The 27,105-nt window shown below is 36.8% G+C and overlaps 1 protein-coding gene across 3 annotated transcripts in view; it reads right to left on the reverse strand.

Moving 5' to 3' along the window:
* The window catches only part of TMEFF2 (transmembrane protein with EGF like and two follistatin like domains 2), a 656,761-nt gene that overhangs the window by 16,377 nt on the left and 613,279 nt on the right, over positions 1 to 27,105 (reverse strand). For all 3 annotated transcript variants that reach the window (XM_075179936.1, XM_075179935.1, XM_075179937.1), the window contains 2 exons: positions 13,220 to 13,343; positions 7,289 to 7,447 (listed from right to left, as the gene is read on the reverse strand). In XM_075179936.1, coding sequence (XP_075036037.1) covers positions 7,289 to 7,447; positions 13,220 to 13,343 — 283 coding nt within the window. The remainder of the gene's footprint in view (positions 1 to 7,288; positions 7,448 to 13,219; positions 13,344 to 27,105) is intronic.

Below are 27,105 nucleotides of genomic sequence, written 5' to 3' on the forward strand. Positions count from 1 at the left end.
TTGTACTGTGCCATAGCTCACCCAGAAATAGGAGAGGTGGTAGTGCTCAGTGCTGAAACAGAAATTCAAATAATAAGGCGATTTATTAACCCAGTGGGCTGTCACAGTCATATAATGTTTAGTTTTCCCAGTTCTGCTTGTCCCCATATCTGTGGTTAAGTGTACAGTGGGTAGAATGGCATTTTGTAGCCCAATTATTTTCTTTTTTGTAACCTCCTGGTACAGATGAGAAATTGCTTGTCTAGTAAAATGGTGTTGAGATGGAATTTGGTAACAGGGACACAGGACCTCAATTAACCGTCTTATTCCTGCTGCATTAATGGTGGATATTGGACACAGACCTAATACTAGTATAGTCGCCATGGCTCTTGTGATCCGCTGTGCGACTTGGTGACTCCTGCCATACTTGCTTCCTCTTGCAGAGGATTGTTTAACAGTCAATTATTGTAAACTACTAGTAGTCTTCTTCTAGATCTGCTTCTGGGTTGAAGATCCACCCCTAGCAGCAGGAGCAGCAGCAGTGGGCCAAACGCTCAAGGATTATTATGAGCAGTTCTGGATAGGGGAGCAGTAATCTCGCATTAGCAAATTGGATGCAGGACTAACTCCGATCACTTGTGAGGATATTGATATTAATGATGAAGGTGTTGGATGTGTAGATTGCAGGTGCTTGGATCTAGCTGAGATAAGGGAGGTAGCTATTGCTGGACTGCTTGTTGTTGTTTTTTTAGCATGTTTTTGATTTTTCCAAGAGCTTTCCATGAACTCACTTGTACTGGCATAACATGGATGAGGTTCCTAGATGGTTAAGGTCCCTACCTCTACTGAATGTGGCTTTACAATGCTACATATGGCTAGACAACTGTTGTCAGGACTTGGGTAAAAATAATTCCACACATAAGAGGTGGATTTTTTGGTCTTATTCCCAGGCATGACAATGGCCTTCTTCTTATCACTGGCTAGAACTGCTTCCAATGGTGCATGTCTTGCCACAGTAGAGTTCATTAACAGCACGGTTTGCTTCGGTGCATTAAGCCCATTGTTAGCTTGTTTTGTGGGGTCCCTAACAAACCAAGCACTTCAGCCATAAATGTTGCACTCCTTTGTCGCTGGAGCAATTGCTTTGTTAAACTGTACATGTCCTTTTCAATATCTTACATAAAGGTGGGTCGGAGGGCCCAAGGACAAGTCCGTCTTGCACCACTTTTCTTTTTTTTCTGCCACTGCTGTGTGGCAATGTTTCCTAGATGTGCTATGGACTGCCGTGTGTTTCTGTCATTGCTCTGTGGCTTAGCATCCAGCCAGCTCGCTGCAGTCCAAAACCAAAAAACGCAAGGGTGGTATTGCCAAAACCAAAACTTAAACCAGATTCAAAACCAACACCAAAACCACGGGGGCCAGTGAACATCTCTAGTAAAAATTATTTCATAAACTATTGAACTATTTGGATTTTGAACTGTTTTAATATATAAATGTTCTTTTTTATTGGTCATACAATGTTTCCAAAGATATTTGTTTGATACTTAAATCAAAGTTTGTGGGCTTAACTGCATACAACTGCATATCATTGCATGTGATTCATAACCAGGGGCCTGATTCATTAAGGATCTTAACTTAAGAAACTTATTTCAGTCTCCTGGACAAAACCATGTTACAATGCAAGGGGTGCAAATTAGTATTCTGTTTTTCACATAAATTAAATACGGACTGTTTTTTCATGTAGTACACAAATATCAACTTTAAATTTCAGTGTACAAATAAGCTATCAAGTATTTGTGTGCTACATGAAAAAACAGTCAGTATTTTACTTATGTGCAAAACAGAATACTAACTTGAGACTGAAATAAGAAGTTTCTTAAGTTAAGATCCTTAATGAATCAGGCCCCAGAATATTATTTATATTATTTCATGGTTATGCTGACTGTTCAATATCCTTCAAGTTTCACATTTCCAACCTGTGAAGAAGCATTTAAATAGAGACTCTTGGCTACTCTGTTCATCATCTAATATAAAAAGGTCATATTTTTAGATGGTTGCATCAGTTTCCAGCTAAAAAATTCTCACTAAAAACTATTGATGTTAAAGAGAAGAAAAACAGCGGCACTGAGTACAATAAAGCTCACCGACTAACTGCAAAATATAAGAAGGCCCAGTGCATTTCATTTTGCAATAAGGCAACTACTTGTCCACTTGGAAAATAAGATAGAGCATGTCCACTTTCAGGTGTGGAACTTGCCAGTGCAAACTGTGAAATTATTTGCAGAACTGTGGACCCAGTTGCATGCACACAAAAGGGAAATTGTCATTAAAAATTTCAACTTATTTTTTTTTACTAAAATACTGGTAGTTCAAGACTCACTTATATCTCATGTAACGCTTGATAACAAGGGGACAATGAGTCTGTCTTTATTTCATGTGTTACATTTGTAGATTTTAATGGGTTTATTGCATTAGGATTTGTCCTTGTAAGAATATGCTTTCATGAATAGAATACAACCGTAAGGTACAAAAATTATAAGCCCAATCTCTAGCATCTCCAAAGTCCATTTACAGGAGCAAGCTCCCAAATGCCCCCATGAAGGCACACCCTTCACCACTTCAAGATTTAAATATTGGATAACACAACTTGAAATCTTGTCTTTGCATATCAACAAGGAACGTCTGTGTCCACCGTACTTCTCCCTCTACAAAATAAGGATCAGAACCAGACATATTTATATATCACGTCACTAGTAAATTATATATTATTAATCACTGATTCCTGTCATGTCCAATAGGTGGTGTACCCCTGAATACAGAGAAAAAGTGTATTCCTATTAGAGATGGTCACTGACCACCGTGTTTTGGTTTTGGATTCGGTTTTGGATGTGGATTACCGTCATGTTTTGGTTTTGGTTTTGCAAAACCGCCATTGCGTGTTTTGGTTTTGGTTTTGGTTTTGTTTGGTTTTGTTTTGCTATTTTGTTGAAAAATACATGTTTTTGTGCCTAAAATAACCCAATTTAGTGCTCCAACTGTTTTAGAGATAAGTAATCTAATTGTTGAGGTAATAAATCATCCAAAAAAACTGTTTAATTCTTCGTTGGTAGGCCTTCATTTATTCTACACACAAAACAGATTGTCTTCCTATCCCTCTATGCATATTGGCAATGCAGCCATCGTCTTTGGATGTATATTACACCCTACACTTATAGTTAAATATGTAAAGAAATGGAAAAAGACAGTATGCTTTCTGTCTCTATAGGCCACCCTCCACTTTTTAAAAAAAAAAAAAAATTCAGCCATTATAGACTGTACAATATTAATTGACATGGAGAAAGCCAGTTTGGTTTCTGTCTCTCAAGGCCCCCCTCCACTTGTATAAAATACCAAAAAATCCAGCCGTTATAGACTGTACAATATTAATTGACATGGAGAAAGCCAGTTTGGTTTCTGTCTCTCTAGGCCCCCCTCCACTTGTATAAAATACTAATAAATTCAGCCGTTATATACTGTACAATATAAATTGAAATGGACAAAGGCAGTTTGGTATCTGTCTGCATCAGATCCTCTCTCCACTAGGAGTAAAATAGAAAACTATTCAGCCGTTATATAATCTAGAATATAAATAGAAATTGAGAAAGGCAATTTGGTATCTGTCTGCATCATAATCATCAACATCATCATTAGCGCCCTCGTCGCCTACACAAATCTTCCCCACATCCTCTTCGAATTCCAAAGTGGCATCCTCAATTTGGGTATCACCGGCTACACGCGGGCTATTAAGGCACACATCAGCAGAATGCTCACGATTAGACATCCCACTGTTGGATGGACTCTCCACAGGGATTGTTGTCATTTGTGAATCAGAGCAAATATTCTCCTGTAATGCCTCACTGTTATCTTGCAGCTCGGCTTTGACGCGTAACAGTAGTTGTGCACCAATTGTAGGCTGGGTAACTTTTTGGGATCTGCCACTAATAGCCAAAGGTGAAGGCCTCATTCTCTCTTTGCCACTGCGTGTGTAGAATGGCATGCTTGCAATTTTTTTTTTATCGTCACTTAACTTTTGCTCAGTTACACTTCTTTTTCGCTTCAATACAGTAAATTTTTTTTTGGTTTTTGTTTTTTGCACTAATTTGAAAACACTCTGTTGTTTGACATCGCCTTGGCCAGATGACGTACTGGGAACACTAACATCAGGACTGGTGACAGAACCTGGTTGCTCATTCAGATCATATGTGGACTGCTTTGAATCCATTCTGAGCGCAAACCACTGGGGAGTGCTAAAAATTATTTGGTAGATACTGCTGACAGATATGACTTTTGACAGCCAGAAATATTAATGCACAATTAGGGAGGACACCCCAAAAGCACTGAGGAGTGCTAAAAATTATTTAGTATATACTGCTGACAGATATGACTTTTGACAGCCAGAAATATTAATGCACAATTAGGGAGGACACCCCAAAAGCACTGAGGAGTGCTAAAAATTATTTAGTAGATACTGCTGACAGATATGACTTTTGACAGCCAGAAATATTAATGCACAATTAGGGAGGACACCACAAAAGCACTGAGGAGTGCTAAAAATTATTTAGTAGATACTGCTGACAGATATGACTTTTGACAGCCAGAAATATTAATGCACAATTAGGGAGGACACCCCAAAAGCACTGAGGAGTGCTAAAAATTATTTAGTAGATACTGCTGACAGATATGACTTTTGACAGCCAGAAATATTAATGCACAATTAGGGAGGACACCCCAAAAGCACTGAGGAGTGCTAAAAATTATTTGGTAGATACTGCAGACAGATATGACTTTTGACAGCCAGAAATATTGATGCACAATTATGGGGGACACCCCAAAAGCGCTGGGGAGTGCCAAATATTAAGAAAAAATAATAAACCTCTATCCTCCTCTCTGCACTAGCGATTTTGGTTAGAGCAATTGCAAGAACAATATTGTATTCTCTGTCCCTGCTCTAATTAGCCTATGACTACACCCTGCTCTCTCCCTCTGTCAAATGGCAATGGATTGCTGTGGAGGCGTGTATTTATAAAGTTGAAGTATCGCGAGAACCAAGCTCCGAGATCCGACGACGTCACGATGACGTTCGGCCTCGATTTGGATTCGGAACGGGCGGGAGAGTACCGAGCTGCTCAGCTCGGTACTCGGATACCCAAAGTTCGGGTGGGTTCGGTTCTCGGAGAACCGGACCCGCCCATCTCTAATTCCTATAGAGGGCACTCAAAGGCTTGTTTATATAGAATTTAAATCTTTGTTGATATACATTAAAAAAAAATTACTTTGCACTGTAGGCAAAATATCTAAAAACAAAATGTTATTTGTGATTACTAAAGTGAAAAAAAAGTGAAGTTAAAAAATGTAATAAACTGTGAACTTTTGGGGGTAAATTTATCAAGCTGCGGGATTCAAAAAGTGGAGATGTTGACCATAGCAACCAATGAGATTCTAGTTATCATTTATTTAGTACATTCTACAAAATGACAGCTAGAATCTGATTGGTTGCTATAGGCAACATATCCCCATTTTCAAACCTGCAGTTTGATAAATTTACCCCTTGGACTCTTGTCTTATTTATTTATAGACATTAGGTCTTTCTCAATAAATTGTAGACACCATTCATATATTTAAGACACTATCAGATTTGTAATTATCTTCTTATTTGTAGTTATCCTTACATAAATGAGTATATTCTATAGGAGTCACCAAGTTACAAAACAACCTATGGTAAATCAAGATATTCTCTTATATCAGTGTTCTATTAACCATCAAGGCGTTTGCTCATAACCATGTCCTGTCACATGGCACTCTCATTTAGAATACAAATTTGCTTCCCACAGTTCCCCATTTGTATATTACTCTTTCCCACATTGCGATTCTATTCTGTTTTGCACCCTTCAAATTGCCTGATAAACACTGGTATTCTTTACTTAACGTAGATGTCTAGACCAAAGTTACATAGTTGAGAGCCATGTTTTAGCGTGGCGTGACCCACCTTATCTGAAATTATGCCATTGCTTTTTCAAGGATGAATCCCGACTAAAGAGTTCACAAATATTTATGTATGGTCCAAGCCACTGATTGGATGAAGACTATGATTGGCATCTCTAAATGCTAACTGGTCCACAGCTAAGCTCCATTCTCATAATGTAGCCATGGTGCTTCTCCCATCAGAAAATGCAACATTTTGAAGTCACTACCAACTTCACCTACTAAGCTATGCGTGACCTATCTAAATGGGCACATTTGTGCAAAAATAGGCAGATGATTTCACAGAATGACTGACATTCACACTGTGTCGCTGCTTTTTTACAGCTTTGTAAATAAAGTTTATAGGATAATATGACCAATTTCTACTGAAACAATTTGCATTACATACATTTTCACAGTTCACCGTTAACAGTTATTTCAGACATGCTGTGACATCCAACTGTAGTGCACCAGGCTACCATCAGAAATCTTGAGGCCCCCTAAAACCTGATAAATGGGGCTCTTTGCCTGTGACGCTTCTAATCTCATCACTTTCATAACAGTATTTTCACAGCAATTCCTTCCTGGTGGACGGTATAGATATCAGAGCTTATTATGTGTTTGTACAGTTCCTGCTAAGAACAAATGAGCTTTGGGAACCGGAAGCTAGATGTAAATGACAACTTTGGATGGTTCTTCATTATAGCAACAAAGAAGTGGCTGAGCAGGGGAAAGGTGAGGTTTGAGTGGGGGGGTCATTTAGGGGTCCTGGAATATCTGCATTGGGATGGTGCTCATGCTGAGTTGAACTTCTGCTCCAGCCCACAAATCACTAATCCCAAAGTTAGTGGTTTTCGTGCATGCTCACATGTAACAAAAGGAGTGTTATAATCCCAAAAATTTGCGTTCAACTTAACTTCAGAACCAGAGTGTCTGGCACCATCCCACTGCAGATATTCTGAGATCACTACTTGACTCCTGGTTGTACCCCAGCAGCAGCTGAGCGGTACATGGAAGAAAATTCACTGAGGTAAACTCCATCTGTAGTCTGAATTGTAGTTATAATGTGGTCAGTTTCACTTAATTCACACATTAAGCTTACATGTATAACAGTTATAGCTCAATAGTAGAATACAGGCTGCAATTATTTCACTTTTACTTCATATTTCAACAAAATAGCAAATGAGATGATTATTTTCAATTACTTTTGTTTACATATTCTTGTGTATTACTCCTTTTATCTCTATGGTTTTGAAACTTATCACCTGAAACATATGACAGCAATTTTCCAATCAAAAACATCACCAACCTTGTAATGCAAAGGACTACAACACAGATGATAGCAATCTGAATGGTTCCAATCACTGCTGCTATTAAGACATACTGGAAACGTACTGGGCCAGGAACCACGTATAAAACATTAAAGTCCTTCTTTTCACATTTTGAACCACTGTATCCTGCATCACATCTGCAAAGACAAACACATTTTTACAATTTTTTCTGAAGCTAGAATAGGTGCACGTTTCTGGCAGATACCTATATATCTCATTTATTGCAGTAATACTAGATATTTATCTGACTTTGGCAAAAAAAATTGTAAGCCTTAAATGTGTGTCATTTCTCTTTTCTCCCACCAAGGAAATTTTTTTCAGCTTCACTGAAAAAGTGAATAAACTTTATTTCTAAATATTAGCGCCTATAATACAATAGACTCATTTTACATAGAATCAAAGATGGCGTAGATATTCCCCACTACTTGATATGCCCTTGTGTAGTATGAAATGGTTACAAAATCAGTTAAAACTAACGTAAAGGACTGTGTCTAGCGCAATTGGGTGTGCCTGTATACAGCATTTCTGCCCCTGTAAATGTGTGCAAAGAGTGTCTTCTTAGTTTATGTATATAATGTGATTACTGTAAATTCATGTAAGTATTGATTATATATATATATATATATATATATATATATATATGTGTATCTACTATATAAATGCGTAGTGGCGTGTGTGAAAAAAAAAACCAAGCTGCATCGCCATCTGCTGGGCAGAGTTATACACTGACCTATATATTTCTTGAAGGAGAAGTGACAGTTGGGAGTGGTTAGTGGTTGCCGGGGGTGACAGTGGGGAGTTTTTAACACCTTAAGTAGCTTGATGAAGGATGTGGCGATGAAGATGAAGGATGAGGTGATGGAGAAAAATGATGAGGTGGTGACATGTGGACAAAACCACGTTAAAAAAGGGCGCTTGCGTCGGGAAGTAACGCTCTTCCCCTGAGGAGGCCTGGGCTAGGCCCAAATGCATGACAAGAACCTTTTTAACACCTTAAGTAGCTTGATTTGACTAGAATGCATGAGTATCATGCACGGGTTAACTTGTATATATATATATATATATATATATATATATATATATATATATAGTATAAAGGAATTCATAATATATGCATCTTATTTTATGTATGCTGCATTTATGTTTGCAACAGTGCATAGATTGCACTTACTGTAGACTGCAGTTTATTTACAGTGCTGTTTATTTAGATGTAAAACATCCTCAGAGTGGTTTGCAGATCTACAAATTTGAACGCAAACTGTGAAACTTAAACATGAGCCGCAAATGTCGGACCACAGTTTAAATTCATCATCTTACTGCGAAGAAGATTGAGGCCCGGATTTGATCGAATTTCTAAGAGATTCAAATTATTTGAGCATCCCCAGTATATTGTATAAGACGGTTAGCAACAGAGATGGGATGCTAAATTATGTGGAAGTAGACATTTCAATATAATATAATAAGAAAAGTGTTAAAGGCATCTGGTATTTCAGTTAATTATTAAATTCAGGGTTTTAAAATTAAACAATGATAAGTTTAATAACTGTAACAGTGTCAACTGAATAGTAACTCTTTCAAGCCCTTTGTCTGATCTTTAGCTTATAGAACATGTTAATAATCTGCACTCATGCTTTTATGGTTTCCTTTCAGTACTGTTCATTAAAAAAGATAAGACAAGTTTTATTGTATAAGTTATATGTCAAAAATGTGCTGCCTGAAAAAAGCAAACAAGTGATGACGGTTAAATGTCACAATGGTAACCAAGTTACCACATATCTAGAAACTTTACCAGAGCTCTATTAAAGGTTATTGCTTTCAATTTTGCTAAATGCAATGTTCTTGAAAGACATGAATCATAAATCATAAATCATTTTAGTTAATGTGAACAGTTCAGTTCCCAGCTAGAATATTGAAGGTGGGATGGCCTAGGAGCGGTATTTCTTTTTTACTTGGCTGTCATATTTTAATTAAATAATTTGTCTCAAACTGCATTGTATTAAGAAGAATGACTGTGCACAAACATGTAATATGAAAATAAACACAACAAATAATAAAAGATGCATCCTGAAGGTAGAAACTTAACAATGCAAATCACATTTTAGTCTACCAATGTTTAGTGTTCAGGCACAATAGTTACTGATTAAATTATGGGACTTGCAATAGAAAAAAAATCACCAATCACCATATTGACATTTCATTATTTTGGCTTATGAAATGCTTAATGCCTTGTGGAAAACTTACATATGTCACATATTTTTAATGAACAAACGTGGACAAATTTGCAATGGTTGTAATGGAGCCATAAGAGTATCACATTTTGCCAAACAAAACTGTCCCACTTTGCTTAGATAAAAAAATGTGGTAATGATAAAATCATTTAGTACATGATCAAAACACAATGCTGTCACCCAGTCACCAAGACCATGCTGGCGTCACTTCCTACTGTGGAGCTCCGCTATTTCAAGTGGAACAGCACTGAATCCACCAAACTTTCGCAAACATGCAAAGAACAGCAGCACACTCGGGTTTTCAGCTTCACAAAAAGTTATTTTTTTGCATTTAATTGCAGAAAGTGCAGGATAATATATAACATTTTGGCATTCAATGTTATGCCAAAATGTTATATATTTTTTCTGGCATTATCTGTGGTTAAATAAAAAGGAAGAACATATTGTGAAACCAGAATCTAGAGTGTGCTGCTATTCTTTGCACATTTGCAAAGGAATTTAGCTTCCCATAAGAACAGTAAGAGTAATACAACCAATAGTAAAACAAGGACTTTCATATACAGGTCAATGCAATTTCTAATACAACAGTCCAAATAACTCTAAATATGATACAACCACTGGACATGATTAAATGCATTATGCTATATACAATAACAAAGGATATTAAGTCACACAAACATCTGGGATTACATTTACTAAACCGCATGTTTAAAAAAGTGGAAATGTTGCCTATAGAAACTAATCAGATTCTAGCTGTCATTTTGTAGAATGTACTAAATAAATGCTAACTAGAATCTCCCCTTTTTCAAACCCGCAGTTTAGTAAATATACTCCCTAGACGTCAAAGTTTTACTGAAGCAAAATACACAGACGTTTTATTTACAGGATAAACATACATTAGACATAACGTAAGTGTAATATTATTAGATTAGGGGCAAATCCATATTTTGCAACTGACACTTTTTAGCTTGGAAGCATTTTTAATTACTGTTTATTGTATTAAACACAATAGCATTATGTGGCTTTTATTAACATTCATTACATTGTTGTTTGTTGAGGGTTATATAATATCCTTTAGGCTCAATACATCAGTTACTAAACTATTTCTCTTCTCGGCTTCCATTATTTCTGTTCAGTGCAATAACCCACTATCATATTAGAAAACTGTAACATTCCTATCTATTACCATATCTTTCTCTACTTCCATATATTCCAGTTGATTAAAGTGGTCTTCTTTATAACTATTTGTTGTGCCTGCCCCCTCACCTTCCAACAAGCCAACAGTAAACACAAACTCATCTTTCATTTAAAATCCAGCTTCTCTTATCCTCCCCACCAATGTTTGTGTTCACCTTATTTTTGAAACTCAGGTCCACTTGGCTTTTTACAAAGGGGCACGGAAATCTTTGTCACTCACTGTGTTTTCATTACAAATCAGAACTGTATTGGATAACGGAGGCATGAACAAGTACTACTGGGCTGCTATGGCTGCGACTATCTCTCCTACTTGCTTATACTCAAGCACACATTTGAGGATGACCCATTTTCTTCAGCCTTTACCATGGGAATGCGTCAAGATTAAAACCTTACTACATTTTTCTTCCAAGTTTTCTCTTATATTTCAGAATGAATTTCAGTTTATACCTTTAACTTTCACACCTTTGCACCCCAAAAGATCTTGCACCCCACCCCAAAAAGCCGTGCACCCTAGGCTGCAGCCTAGTAAGCTTATTGGATAATCAGGACCTGCCTGGAGGTTTCCATATAGTTGTTGGGACTTTTTCCTTTTGACCAGAGGCTGTCTCACAGTTTATGAGATCTTGATTGGCGTTCTTGCAGATAAGCCAGTTGCTTCTATTTGAATGTACGCTTAATGGATTACCATTTTATGTCTTATGTCTATTAAATAATTTTTATCTTAAAATTACTTTGGGATTTGGCATACTTTATTAAAAGCTGTAATATACAATATTTTTGGTATGCATATTGGTCTTAATATATAGACATTTTGCATTATTTAAAGCAAACTGCACTGTGAAATTTTCACTCTTCATTGTGAGCAAAATAGCATCTTTGTGAAGGAAAATAACCTGCCTGAATATGTGAAGAAGACAACAAGCACTTCAGATAATCTATTTTGATTTATACATTTGGTATGCGGATATTAATTTGAGCACTTCACTGTTGTTTTGGAATAATTGATGATACTACACTATGTTTGGCAGACTTTTCTTGTTTGTATATGCTTGGGTATTTGCTTTCATTTAAGCCTCTATGGGGGGTATTTAATTGGCCACGTTACTCTTGAAAGTAACGCGGCCTGCGCACTATTGCTGTTACTGCGGTAACAGTGTACATAAATACCGTTAGCACGGTAATCTTTAATGCAGGTTTTTGCTCGTGGCTCAGGGAGCCACGAGCAGAAATATGGGTTAAATATACTGTATTAATGGTAATACGTTTAACACAGCGTTATTCTGGGGGGAATAGAATTTTCCCCCATGTTTGTTACCAGAGATAGGAAAATCTACTAAAATTCAATTCACAGAACTATTTGGACCTTCCAACTGGAAATCAGTAGGAAAGTAATTTTTCACTGCAAAGACATACCAATTAAAAAAAAGCAATATCATTTATTAAATACATTTAGGAAACAAAACAGTGACATGTCTTGTCAACACAGGAAGGGTTTGGTGCAGATTGGAGACATTTTTTTCTAGCTGCTTTAAATTTCTCTTGAAAAATGTAATAACATAAATGAGATTTCCATTTCACACATGTCCTGTTCTCTCCAGATGAATATTTTTTTCATCCAGTGCAGAAAATAAGACATTGCAAATTGACCATACAAAGAGTAAGACCTACTGGAAAAGGGAATCTTTTTTTGGAGAATGTGATTTTCCCCTTTTTTTCGTACTTGAATTTACATTGAATGTTTTTTGGGTTCTTTTTAAAGAAATTCATATCTATCTGAACAAGAGTTCTAAAGTCAAATTCATTATATATATATATATATATATATATATATATATATATATATATATATATACATATATATTTTCTATTCAGCTTGGCTGCTGTGTCAAGCTTCACAGCTTAATGCTGTTTTCAGATTCATATTAGTGGTAGGTAGTTGAGGTGCATCATTAGCATCAGAGCAGCATCACATCATTACAAGTAAACTACTGATAACAGATGAATAATTAAATATTTGAGGATAAGCTATTTTAATGTAAACACAAATGCTACACGATGGATAATAAATGTTGCTGCTTATTTTATTGCACAGACATGTTTGCCATGCACAACATATTATTTTTAATAGCTATAGGGTGCTCTTAGATCTCATCAGCAGAACAGTTTTCTTTCAAGTTGGAAATTTCTTTTTGTACAAGAATATCATTAAAAAAATTTTTTTTTAATAAATTGTAGTATTTCAACAATTCTATACTAATTAAAACAAAATAGCAAATATACATTAAGAACAACATTTTATATGTCATATGAAAACATTTTGAATAAAGTTTTGTTTGAACTATTAAAACAGGTTGGTGAAGAGATTATCCAAAAATCAAACTACAGAACTTAATTTCTAATCATCCTGCAAACTGAATTGCAGGACATTTGTTCATTTCTATAATAAGAAGTTGTAGCTGCAATTAAATTGAAAGGACTTCGTACCTGCAATAAGGCTCCAGCATGTTATCAGAATGCTCACATTTGCCATGCTTACAGTAGTCATCATATACATCAGAACAGGAAATGAGCACCCCTCTTGCAGTTTCTTCTAATTTGTTTGCATTCTCTAAAAATAAATACAGTAACATAATGAGCAAGTTCATAAGAGGAAAGAGAATCCACATAGTCCATAACATATTCAGTTTCTTTTAATCATGCTTTTATTATCAATTGTATTACTAGATTTTTACATACACATATTGCAGCACTACATAAGCTTAGTCATTCATATTATATATCAGGAAAAACAGACAACCCAACATCATTTTAAAATGTTCTATAAATCATAACATGTTTTTAAATTAATTTGCACTTTATACTTCTCTCTTACTAAGAGAAACCTTTCTCCAATCTACAAAAGACCTTTTGGTGGGTATTCAATTGTTAGCGTTAACGGGAAAAAACGAGCGCTCAAAAAATCTTAGCGTTAATACGGTAATTACTCACTCAATTTCAGCTCACCGTTCCCTGAGCGGCGAGCTGAAATTTTGCGAGTAAACTACCGTATTAACGCTTTTCTCGCGCAATATTACCGTATAAACGGTAATATTTTTTGAGTGCTCGTTTTTTCCCGTTAACGCTAACAATTGAATACCCCCCTTAAAGTTAGGGTTTCAAATATCAACATTTATCAGAACAGTCCTGGTTTGGAGAACATGCCAGTGCTATTTGTGAGGTGCTAGGTGTGTGCTGATAAAAAGATCTGCTGCAAATATGCCATAATTCAGGAAATTGCATGGTTTCATATTTGGCATCTGCTTAAAGATGACTTATAGCTAGAACTAGGTTTTCTAGATTATATATAATAATGTACATCCTACAATATGTCATTGATTGTGGATTACAGTATTAATAGAAACACTGAAATCAAGTTATAGCAATTACAAAGTTCTCTATAAAACAATTCCTGTAACATTTATTTTGTGAAAACATAAGAGGTAATTTAGGAGCCGGAAAAATGCACCCCCTGCAGCACATTTGCTTTTATCCTTGGAAAGTCACTTTGAGCTTTTTTTTACAGTTACATCCTAAACCTGGTCTGTTTGCATATGAGCAAGGTTGCACCTGCACACATGCATTTCCATGTCTGTATTTTGAGTTGCGTGCATCTTATGATACGTGCAATCTTAAATCTAGCGTATTGCTGTGATTGAAGCAAAGATGCGACAACCATCATCAACGACTCCTAAACTTGTACTATGTTTACATCACATAATTATTATATTATTTAATAAATTCAAGATCCACTATGTAATTCAAAATAAGAAGCATATCACAGTAACCTTGCATCTGCATGTGCTTAATGTCCTGCACTTGGTTAGCCCCTGATCTGCCTTTACAAGCTCAAGTGCCTACAAGCACAATAAACAGACAACTGTAAATATGGACACAAGTGATACATATGTGCAGTGCATCAATTTCACACCGGGAGGCATCTTTACGTCAAACTTTGCAAACGTACAGGTTCAGTTAGAAAGGTGCATGGTGGAAAGAATAAAAAAGTAAAGTCCAGCCTACTACCTATCCATTTATCTATTAAATTAATCATGAGAGATTGTCTTATTTTATGATTCACGAGTATGATTTACGAGTATAAACTCCAATTTGTACAGATATTTCCATGTTTACTCACCAATCCATGTGCTTTTTGTAAAAAGGTGCACATTTGCAGAAAAATAGACATATGATATAACAAAAAGTTATTTGTGTTCTAAGTCTACAATTTTGCAGCTTTGTGTATATGAGCCTTTTTGAATTTTCTAACAAAGCAACATAATTTCATTTTATACTTTCTCAAGCAGGCTATGGCATGAGGTCATATGGTAGGAAACAGTGATGACTCTTTTAGCAGAGGTTAAAGGAGTAAGCAATATAGCACATATAATACAAATATAATACGTGCTTACTGAAACTCTATTTTCTTTTTAGTTGTTGTCTTCTAGGCAGTTTCGAGATTAAATTGGACAGTGAATAGAAACAAATAAAATGTGAGCTGTGGGTAGGACTTCACAATTATTAATCGAAATATGAGCCTAGACGTGGATGAGGGTCTTCAACACACGTCTAGTTCTGCTTCACTCCTCCGTATGGTAAATTTGCCTTAAGTTGCAAAAGACCTTATCCTGACATTGAACAGTGTTCTACGTGTAGAATATGTTCTGACTGCAGGCTTTACTGAACATTTGCAGAAACCTAAATGGAAAACAAACATTACTTATTATACATGGCACTTACATGCCTTATGAAACTAAAACAAAATTTATAATTCCGTAGAAATCATTTTAAGTTCAATATTTTTGTTGGTATTCGCATTATAAATATTGTACACTGCTGGAAATAAATATTCAGAATGTTATAGAATATTTATTTGTAGGACATACAATACATGGTCTCCCTTTTAGCACAAACAGTGTCATGTCCTACATAATTTCACATCCCAGCATTACTATTCCCCAGTGACTTCATATGCCAGTTTTGGCAGAAGTAGAAAAAAGTCATGTTAATGGAAACTGCTAGGTGATATCTGCAACTAAATTGCACTGGTAGTTTGCTTCAAGGCACAAAAACTGAATGACAAAAAAAATAAAATAAAATAAATGACAGGCATATTTATATTCTGTAAGCAATTAGGGAAAGTCATCTTTGATTGGTACTATAACAACTTTTCAGCTATGTGCAAGACTGTGCATATAGCGTATAGATAACACTGTCTTTCTTAATCTGCTTTTGAGATCAATGCAAGGGCCAGGGAGGCTGATATTGTATCATCAAGCCCTTAACTAAATTTTACTATGAGGCGCGGCGATGCCCTGAAGCATTGTTCTGCTCTTGCTGCTCATCCATGGATGTATGCACTTTTTGGAAGAAGGATGACAATGGGTGTTCATACCCTAATCAAATGCACCTAAAATTAGCTTGCTCAATGAGTGAGTATGTTGGACTGTTCCAGAGATATATAGCTGTTAGGGTTGAGCAAGAGATTATTTTTCATTTTACTAAACACTTTCCACTAAATACTTTAAGTTTAAATCTAAATTAAATATATTTTCTTTAGCAACAGCCATGGAAAAGAAAGATGCACACACCAAAGAGGATCTAACTGGTAGCTTTTTCAATGTTCAGTAGGTCAAAAGTATGCTTTCCACTGAATAATCACTGTGTCACATACATAACATTATCAGGTTTGAACTATCTCGCATTAATACCTTTTTGTGCAAATCAATTAAAACTGGTGATTTTATTAGGGATGTGCACCGGCCACTTTTCGCGTTTTGGGTTTTGGGTTCTGGGTTCTGATTACCTTCAGGTTTGGGGTTCTAATGGGTTTTGCCAAAACACCCCCTCAAGGTTTTGGGTTCTGATTTTTTTTTTAAAAAAGCATAAAAACTGCTAAAATCCAGATTTTTTTTTTTTTTTTTTACTCCTAAGCTATTATTAACCTCAATAACATTCATTTCCACTCATTTCCAGTCTATTCTGAACACCTCACACCTCACAATATTGTTTTTAGGCCAAAAGGTTGCACCGAGGTAGCTGGATGACTAAGCTAAGCGACACAAGTGGGCGGCACAAACAGGACAGAGCACCGGACAGCACCAATGGACTGAGCAGGACAAAGGACACCACCACACACCCTCCCTCTTCCCTCTCCAGTGCCCGAGTGAAGATGGCGGCGGGAAGCGGGGAATAATATGAATCCGGATCTCGCGAGATCCGATGGCGGGATGATGACCGTTTGCCTCGTTCTGAGATTTGCGTCGGGCGGGAATCCCCGAACAGTGCTCGGAGCCGGGCTCGGATCGGCACTGTTCGGGGGTGTTCGGATTTAAAAAATCCGAACCCGCTCACCCCTAGATTTTATGCATATGCAGAAAACTTCATGCACCAAGCATACTGAAGTCTGAGGTTTGGTCATAAAGTTAGATGCGCTCGAGCAGAGAATATTTAACAACTAACTATTAATAACTATTAACAATTAACTATAGGGATTAGGGTCTATCAAACCCTGCTTATGCAATGTTTTTTTTGTTCAAGCAGTCATTTACTAATCATATTTATTGTACAATATTGTGTAAGTACACAAGGAAGCACTAAGAACAGATTTGTTAAGAAAAGGAAATTCCACAATGTGTATGATATTTTAATTGGTGTAACTAGCACTTGTTATTGGTGCATGCACATGGATATCACATAATGTTGCTTGCCAGAAGAAAGATGATAGAGCAGGTCAATTTTTATAGATGAAATATAAAAGCTAAGATTTTCACAGAAAATTTCATGTGGAATAGGAAAGAGTCCAAATCTGTAATGGATTTTGTAACACATCTGAACCACAAATTATTTTGATAAGGCCGATTGTTTGGTGCTTCGACAGAGAGATTGCTAGACTTAAATCTCCTGTAATTCCAGTTCTTATTATTGAGAACATTTTATGAAAGGACACTAAAATCGCACAAATCCAATGCTTCAGTATTCGCAGTCCAAGTAAATATATATAAGTTTTGTGGGAAAAGGTAAAAAAAACAAGAAAACAAAAAAGTGAGGTATTGTTGCCTGCAAATGTATAATACAGTAATCTTTTTAACATGTTCCCTTTACACATTACCACAAAGCATCAGATCTTTATACATACAAAAAACAAAATATTGCAGTGTGTATACCTGCAGGGTACTCTCTCACCAATTTAATACCTTACAACCATTACACTACTGTATCTATAACTTATGCATACTTGCCAACTCTCCCAGAATGTCTTCTGAAAAGCTGGCAATTCTCCCACAGCTGCCCACTTCCTAGTGAAGTGAGCAATGTTTGAGCCTCCATGAAGCGATTCTCCAGCCCCCCCCTCCCCCCCCAAGACTCCTGTAAGTTTGGCAACTATGAACTTAGGTTTTTACCAACTTTCTGTGAAACAGCCTAATTTATTTCCCATTTAGTCAAACCTCCACATCAGGGTGAGAGTCTGCCAGATGGGAGGTAGGGGTGGACTGCTCCAGAAATACAGGATAGTCTGTCCCATCCTTGCTTTGGGTCTGATTCATTAAGGATCTTAACTTAAGAAACTTCTTATTTCAGTCTCCTGGACAAAACCATGTTGCAATGCAAGGGGTGCAAATTAGTATTCTGTTTTGCACATAAGTTAAATACTGACTGTTTTGTCCAAAGTTTGATGTTGTCTAAGCACCCCTTCAGAGACTGCTGAGACTTCTTAGTGTTAGAAAAAGTGTAGTTAGCTAATAAATTTGTGGTCACAAAAGGGATACATTAATATTTACTCCACTTTTCACATTTGACAGCACTGAAGAAATTTGTTATAATACAATGTACCATAGTTCGCAACTGGGTCTGTCACAGGTAAAATTTCCCAGCTAGATTCAGGAGTTGTTTCAGGGATACACTAACCATTTGGTTGCTATTTATCCTTTATCTAGTCATACGTCATGCCCTACACATAGCAGCTATTTTCAAGACTGACTCAATGTGAAGCTTCAAATGAGTTGGCTGCTATGTACAGTAACACCACTAAGACCCTTTAAAGCCATCTTGTGCCTACTAAAGAGAGAGTGATCTGCAGGATTGGATTGGAAATCTTGATAACAATGGAAGCTATTATAATTCTTCCTATAGTGTGTGGACTGCAAGGCATTGCACTGGTATTGTGTTTGCTAAATTAAGTTTAAAGCTCTCAGCTATGCAGCTGATACAGTTAAAGATGGGCAGACTATATGTTGGTGTCTTGCTAGAGTGGAATTATCCCATGGTGCAAAGTGATCACATTTTGTGGGAATACACCTATTGATGTATTCATAAGGACATGGTAAACAGAGAGAAAAGAGTACCCAATAATTTCAAATAAATTAAGGTATCCCCTAGATCCAAGAAGGTAAAGGGAAATGGGGTGTTTGACAAAGTCTATTGTTAAAGATGACACTAGAATGTTTGATGTACAGCCCTATAAATGCAATTTTCATTTAATTCAAACCAGGGCTATATGTAGCTACCACAGTACCAGCATTTAGTATATCTGTGTTGGAGGGTGTGATAAAGGAAATGTTGACAACTTTTGACAAACACAAGCGGCAGAGACTCTTTTACCAGGTACATCATAGCTGAAAAATGGGTGTGATGAAAACCGTGTGGGCATGATTTGTCTAATGTGGGCATGGTTTTATATCGCCAACAAAATATATGAAATATAGCTATAATCAAATAAAACTCAGTGCTACCTGATATATTCAATGAAGAGCTTATTCTAGAACACCTGTACAATAAATATAACATTCTATTGACTAATATACAATACAGCAAGCATACTAGTGACCCATATACAATGCAGAGAGCTTTCTGGTGACCCATGTACATTACAGAGTGCATTCTAGGAAGGTTTCTTTGATAAAATACAGAGAGTATTCTAATGATCACTAAACAATACAGAGAACATTCCAGTGACCTCTATACATTCTAGTAGATGAAACAGAAGGCATTCTTTTGATTTCTTTATTCAACACAGAGCATTTAGTGACCGATATACAATGCAGAGAGCATCTTAATTACTTCTATACAATGCAGAGAGCATCCCAGTGACTGGTATACAATACAGAACATATTCTAGTGACTGAAATATAACACAAAAAGAATCATAATAAGCACTATATAATGCAAATAACATTCTAGTAACATCTATACTATATAGAGAACTTTCTAGTGACCTCTAAACTAAGCACAATATATACTATAAATGAAATTTGGCCCACTAATTTATTCATAAAATAATTTGGCCCCTGTAAGATAATTAACAATAATTTTTGCCCCTCTAAACAAGTAATCATGATTGCCCACATAATTAAAACTTGTATCCTCCTGTTATGTTAATATTGGCCAGCAGTGGAAAGCTGATGTGTTTGCTAATCTCACCTATCCAAAGCAACATCTTTAGTCTTGTAATTTTCACAGCAGTCTGGGGGGAGTTTTCCAAAATGGCCAAAGGTAGTGTGTCAATAATTGCCAAAAGTAGTATGTTGATTTTAGTTACATCACTACTGATGATTTAATATCAACTCGCATACATAGGCAGGTTCAAACTCACCCGAATAAATGACTGAAAAAGGCAAATTGCCGCTTGAAACATTTTACACCAGATCTCTGTTGGCTTTACAATTCAGCCCCCTCCCCCCCTGCCATATCTTTTGGTAACCTAATTAAACTACGTACTACTCCTGTTTTCCCACTCTGTCTCCCATCTAACTGCAGATACATTTTTATTGTTGTTGCGCATGTTTAGAACCGGACGATATGCAACAGAATACAGCCACATCCAAGTCAGCTTCAAGCGTAAATAACACTTACTACAACCTACAATATAGGGGAGTGAACGAGGTGGGGAATGGGCGGATTCACCTAGACAATATACAGTAAGGGCACTCCTGTGCAGCCATATCCAAATTAAACTCAGGCTCACACAGGAGTATGCTGGTTTTCTGCCATATCTCTTGCTCCAACTGGGGGGCTAGTTTAAGTTCTGAATACTGGTGCTGACTTCTGAGTATGTATGCAAAAACATGTGTTTGCAATCAGGAGCAATTGTAAAAATTTATTTTATGTACAGTAGATATTAAGAACAGCCTAATAAATGTTTTTCCATAGAAGAAATTCCATTATTAATCATAAGTGACTATAATATTGAAAGGCAACATTAATTGAAAAACAATATATATTTTCTGTGCGTACTTTTGAGATTTTATATTCCCCATAGGCATTGTAAGTATCTTGCAGTGTATGATATAGTAGAGCAGACCTACACCCGTAGTCAACACAACACGTATCTTTATATTTAATCCTTGTTGACTTTGGGAGTAAGCAGAGCCGATTGTGGTTTAAAACAAACGCACAATGCTCTCATTATGAGCTGTCAATAAGCATGCAGAAGGCCCCCTGGCCATTCCACATATTCTGTATGCCTTCTGGTTGCTAGACATGGCCATGAACTGTAAGGCCGGAGGTGACGTGATCCAAAGCAGCTCAGACTGCAGCAGGCCAAAGGACATGTGACCCTCTGATCCATGCCACATCTTAAAAGATCCACAGGTGGAAAACCTGCACTCCCTGAGGACTGGCTTAGGGAAACTCTGGTTTAAAGACTCTGTATTACTATTTATTTTGCATTGTTCAGAGACTATGATATGTAACCATCATATATTGTGTAAAGACTGTGTATGCTGCAAATCTACTCTTTGGTGTTCATGTGTTAACTATTACGTATGTATCATCATCATCATCATCATCATCATCTATTTATATATTGCCACTAATTAAGCAGCGTTATACAGAGAACTCGCCCACATCAGTCCCTGTCCTGAGAGAGAGAGAGAGAGAGAGAGAGACTAGGGTCAATTTAATAGCAACCAATTAACCTATTAGAATGCTCTCGGAAGAAAACAACGCAAACACTTGGAGAACATACAAACTCCACACACATAAGGCTATGTATAAACGCATTGTCTGATTTGCCAGAATAAAATGTAAAGTTAGTTTGCTGACTAATACTCTTTATTGTGATAATATGTTCTTAACCATCGTCAGCTGAAGCAGCTAAGAAATTCAATGAGGTGGATTGAAACCAGCTCAGGAATGACTGCATATTCTTCCCATAGAACCCGCTCCTTCCATCTGCAGCTTGATTGTTTATATATCTTTCAAATATTACATTCCTCTGTCCTCCTAGTCTGTAGACTATTTACACCATTCTTAAATTATTTAACGTCACTCATCAACACCTAACTACTCTCCAAAGTGTTCAGTTCATTCATACATTTTGAAGACAATGTCACCTGCTAAGAGAAGCTCTCCCCCCTTAAAATGAATGCAACCAGAAGCAGTTAGTTGACTATGGACAATAATGGATATGACATAGATAGCAAGAATAGTGTATGGTTGGTGTAGATTCTAAAATGTATAAATAGCAATAAAAACAGCAAACAGACCAGCGTTACCCTTAAAACATAAATATTTTTTCTTTAAAAAAATATATTAATGAATGTTTGTAAAAAAGTTAGCACAACCACTTAACACCTAATAGGTTATCTCGCTATAAACAGGCTAAGCGTTATGTCAGATAAACAAAATGCATTTATTTATTTCTGTACTAGTACATTTAGATAATTAATGTATAATTAATGCTTCTTGCAAAATAAACACATTTGTTATTGTCTTTAAAATAGCCCAGAAGGTCTAAGCCTGTTATATAGCTCTGTCCAAAATCCTTCAAACATTTCACTTTCTGTCACAGAGGTCAATGTCTACTTCCACTAAAACATAAATCAATATTTTTTGAAGATCAATGTGCACCCATAAAAATATCAATAACATTACTTTTATGTGCCAAATGCACATATATTCTTCAGTCAGATGACATCTGCTAATGCATCTTAAAATTATATGACCGTAATATAAAATTGCTACAGTAAAATCACAGCTGAAAAGGCTACATTTCACAGTTGATACTTTGAACTTTAAAGAAAAATTATGTTTATAACAGCCTTTATCATTTATTTTTATGTGAATGGTTTCATTGGTGTTTTTTGGCTTTTGTTATGTGTCACTGCTAAACCAATGTAATCAGTTTAGAGTGTGCATCAGCAATAAATGTAAAATATTTTAGGACACGTTGCTTAATTTTATGCTTAGAAGCATTGGATTTAGTCAGCACTCTTACTTTTGATTGCTAATGAATAAAGCTTGTCCCTGTTAGGACATACTTGAGTCTGTTTGAAGATACACAATAAGACAGAATATGTCATACAACAGTGTACAATAAAAAGGCTTCTAATTAAAAAAAAAATGAAGCAGAGGTTAGGTTCTTTTGCCTAGATCTACAGTAAATGTATCTATATTCCTTACAGATCTACAGTAAATTTATTAATATTTTTTACATTCCTGCTGTGTTATTTCACAGCATGTAGCATTTGTGCTTAGAATACAATTTTGATAAAGAAAAGGGCATAAGAAATTGCATTCGGAGAATCGGTGTGCGCATCTATAGAAAAAGTAATTTAATTGCACACAAATCTCTAGTTATATTACAGAACTACAATTGCAATATCATACATAATGTTTATTCTTTAACATTATCACAAGATCTATACAATTTTTTATATACAAAACATAACGGGATTATAATAAGGCTGCAACTGGCAGAGGTGTAAAAGGTGTAGTCTTACCTTCAACATATGTGCTAAAATACTGTATGCCAACTGTCGAGATTACTGATCTGGCATTAAAGTACTGTATGCACGATCTTATCCTTGTGACAATCTGTTCACATCATTAAAAGGCCATGATGGGCAGCACTGTGACTCAGTGGTCAGCATTACTGGGGTCATGAGTTTGATTCTACCAGGACCCTATCGGTTTGGAGTTTGCATGTTTTCCCCGATTAGCCTTGCAGCAATATTTAGGATGAATTGATATATGAATATGTGTGTCAGGAATGCAATATAGTAGGAGGTTGCAGTATTCAAGATGGGAGCTAATGAGAGAATGGATAAGAGTTTTAGTATCATGCTGAGTACAATTATATAATATAATTGAGTGTGTTGTGGGGAATTTAGATTGCAAGCTCCAATTGGGAAGGGACTGATGTGAATGACTACTCCTCTGCTCTAGACTAGTTCTGCATAATATGACTATCACTATACAAAGAAGGAATATTAATGATGATGATTAGCATGGGTGGGTAAAACACATGGAATGGGGACACCTGCGATCAGGTCATTCAAGCCATCCTTGAACAAGTGGATGTGTGTCCCTTGGCCGTCTACATGGAAAACTTCACTGGAAGCTCCTTTCTACCTTTGTCATCCTTAACTAGGAGAAAGTGTTGAGTAATGGTGTGGCTCAAATCCTATCAATCACGCAGAATAAATTAGCCTAATTTGGCATTGACTTAATTATCTATTGATTTGTAACTACTTTCATGTCATGCCAAACATGATTCCAAGTCATGTCATACTTGATAAAATGTAGTTTATATGGCATGCCAAAAGAGCAAGACTGTGAATTGCATTCAGATGTAAGTACTCCCTCTTGCAACCAAGATCAACTGCCAATAGCTGACATCCTCTATTCATTAAAGACACAGAATGATTGCACCTGCAGATCTTAGATGCATATATCTTTAGTGGCCCAGCACATCTCACCACATCGGTGTAAAAAACTAGGAGAAAAACAGATCACTTCAGAAAGTCTGTCACAGCTTCTGCTGCAGCGTTAAATCTTGTGTTGTTCAGAAGGAAGAACTGCAAAATTTGTCCTGAAGGGGGAATAAAGAAGACATTGCGAGACTTCAAAAAGTCCTGGCATAGATGAAGAAGAGGAAAGAGAAGAAACGGTGGAGGAGGTTGTAAGCAGTGTCACGTCTGGTAGCGAAGGAGCATAAAAGCAAAAAGCAGGGCTCACCTCCCTCTCTTTCCAGCAGAATAGAGTGATGTAGCCCCAACCATCCCACACAGTTAAGAGTCTAGCAGAAGTTGAGGTAGAATGTACCAAAGTCTGTGGAATCTGGGAATCTGTTATTTATTTTATTAAAAAAGTGTGATGAGATATATTTATGACAATATTTAAGTTAAATAACAAATAATATATATGAAATTAAAAGAATGGAGATAGCTATGTTTTTGATGTGTTGTGGTTAAGGGTGGGACTATATTGCCCATTGGACGGTTATAGTTGTCACCTGGACAGAGCATCAGTTGACTTGTTGGTTGGGTACGGTATATGCAACCTCTGATTTTGGTTATCGGGCATGAGATCATTATAATCATTGTTTATTTATATGGAGCATAGATTCAGAAGCACCTGACATATATGATAATAGTAAGCATAATAGCAGGTCCATGGGTACAATTCAGCATAATAATAAATGCATGGATACAATTAATCACATGGCATACAGAAAGACATGACAAGGGACATACAAGGTAGACGGATAGTGGACAGACATGACACATATAGTAGAGAGGACCCTGCCCATGAGAGCTTACATTCTAAAGGAGGAAGGTGAAGAAAGACAGTAGGATCAAGTGGGACAATTTTTTGGAGGGTATGGACCAAGTGTGAAGAGACATATAAAGCAATTAGCAAAATAAAGATACATATTTGTGGAGCAGTTTGTTAAAGCACAAAGCATAAATTCCAGGATGGTGCAGTAGCATGTGATTCTGAGGGAATCCAGGCAGAGCGTAGGTAGAATGGAACAGAGTAGAGCATGAGACGGAGTAGGGCATTTACAGGAATGGGAATGAGGGTGAGCTAGGATGGAAAAGAGAGGAATATAGAGATATCTCTTCCTGTTGATCTCTGGGATGCAACGCAGGGGCTGGATGGACTGGGGGACAGGGGAGCATTTGCCACCAGGCCGGTACAATAGTGGATTATTTTAGGCTAGGTCACTTCTACTTTCGCAGAGTATCAATTATCCTGTGCTCAGGTTTCTCTTCTTTATTCTCATTGCTCCTGCTGCTTCTGGATTGATTTTGATTTTGACCCCTGCTTCTAAACTGACTACACTATCTCTGCACGATTTGATATTGTATCATGATCTGGTCTTGACCTCAGATATTCCTGACTACTTGTTGCTTATTCCTTTGGCACCTGCTCTTTCTGCTTTCATATTGACCTGACTTGATCTCCTCTGTGGCTGATCACCAACTTCCTCACTAGAACTGTCTATGAGGGCCGCAATCTACACATCCCACTGAGTCAAGCCATACCTCCTTGCTGGGGTCCCTGTTAAACAACAGGGGTGTTTTAGAGTCGGCATCTCTTGATTCAGTTCAAGCAGGTTCACCCATTTCTAGGTGACCAGTCCAATAATTAAAGAGGAGAAAGTAGTGGATGTAGTGGAGACCTATCAGGCCAGGTGAGCAGTGGCACAAATGGTAGGTTGCAAACAGGGCTGCTCGGAAAAGGCCCAAATCCCAGCCTGCAGGCATTGGTGATCCAGTTCCAGCTGCTAATAGAAGGTCCATGGTACAGTTCATTGAATTGTATTGTTGTGATACAGATCTGAGTCTGGACAGCTGTTGAAGACTAGTGATAAGAGTTATTATGAGGATAGAAAGCAGGAGAGTCTTTCACTAGGGTCACAGAAGTATAGAGTTAGGGATGCAAAAACCCAAGGCAACAAGGATGTTGCAGCCTAGTCTGCATTGGCAAGTGGTGAACATAACTGTGGCCTTTGGGGGCCCTTGACACCCCTCCCATTAGAGTTTACAGGCTGTGGCTATATTTTCTTCACTGCTTGGTATTGTTTATTATGGGTTGAAAGTAACTATTATGATAAAATGAGCGAAAGAAGGACAGATAGCTTCCCTATCTAATGTTATATGTCATTCTAATGCTTAATGATAACAAAGTTTTGTTAATAAAAGCAAGTGTATTTTTTTCCTTATGCCAAAAATCAACATAGATACATTTACAAGTGTTTAAATTAGAATGATTGATCATTATCCGTCCATTCCAACCTTGTCCATATACTCCCAAAGCAAGTCCAAGTGGAAACATCAAGAAAGGCAAGAGTGAACCATTGAAAGTGATTTAGAGTTAGGTGCAAATTTTTCCCAAAGGTGCAAAATGTGCATCAGAGCAAACCATGTGAAACTGCAATAGGTGCAAATGCAAAGTTTTTTTGTATGAAGGGAAAATAATGCTTGCTCTTGCATGCTGTGCACAAATAATGGCTTGCTCTACCTTTGCACTGCATTTTAGTGTAGACCACATGCCTTCACAATTATAAATCAGGTTGTTCATTTTACATCACGGTACCCTTCCCC

Source organism: Mixophyes fleayi, chromosome 7 (genome assembly GCF_038048845.1).
Source record: "Mixophyes fleayi isolate aMixFle1 chromosome 7, aMixFle1.hap1, whole genome shotgun sequence".
Classification (NCBI taxonomy): domain Eukaryota; kingdom Metazoa; phylum Chordata; class Amphibia; order Anura; family Limnodynastidae; genus Mixophyes; species Mixophyes fleayi.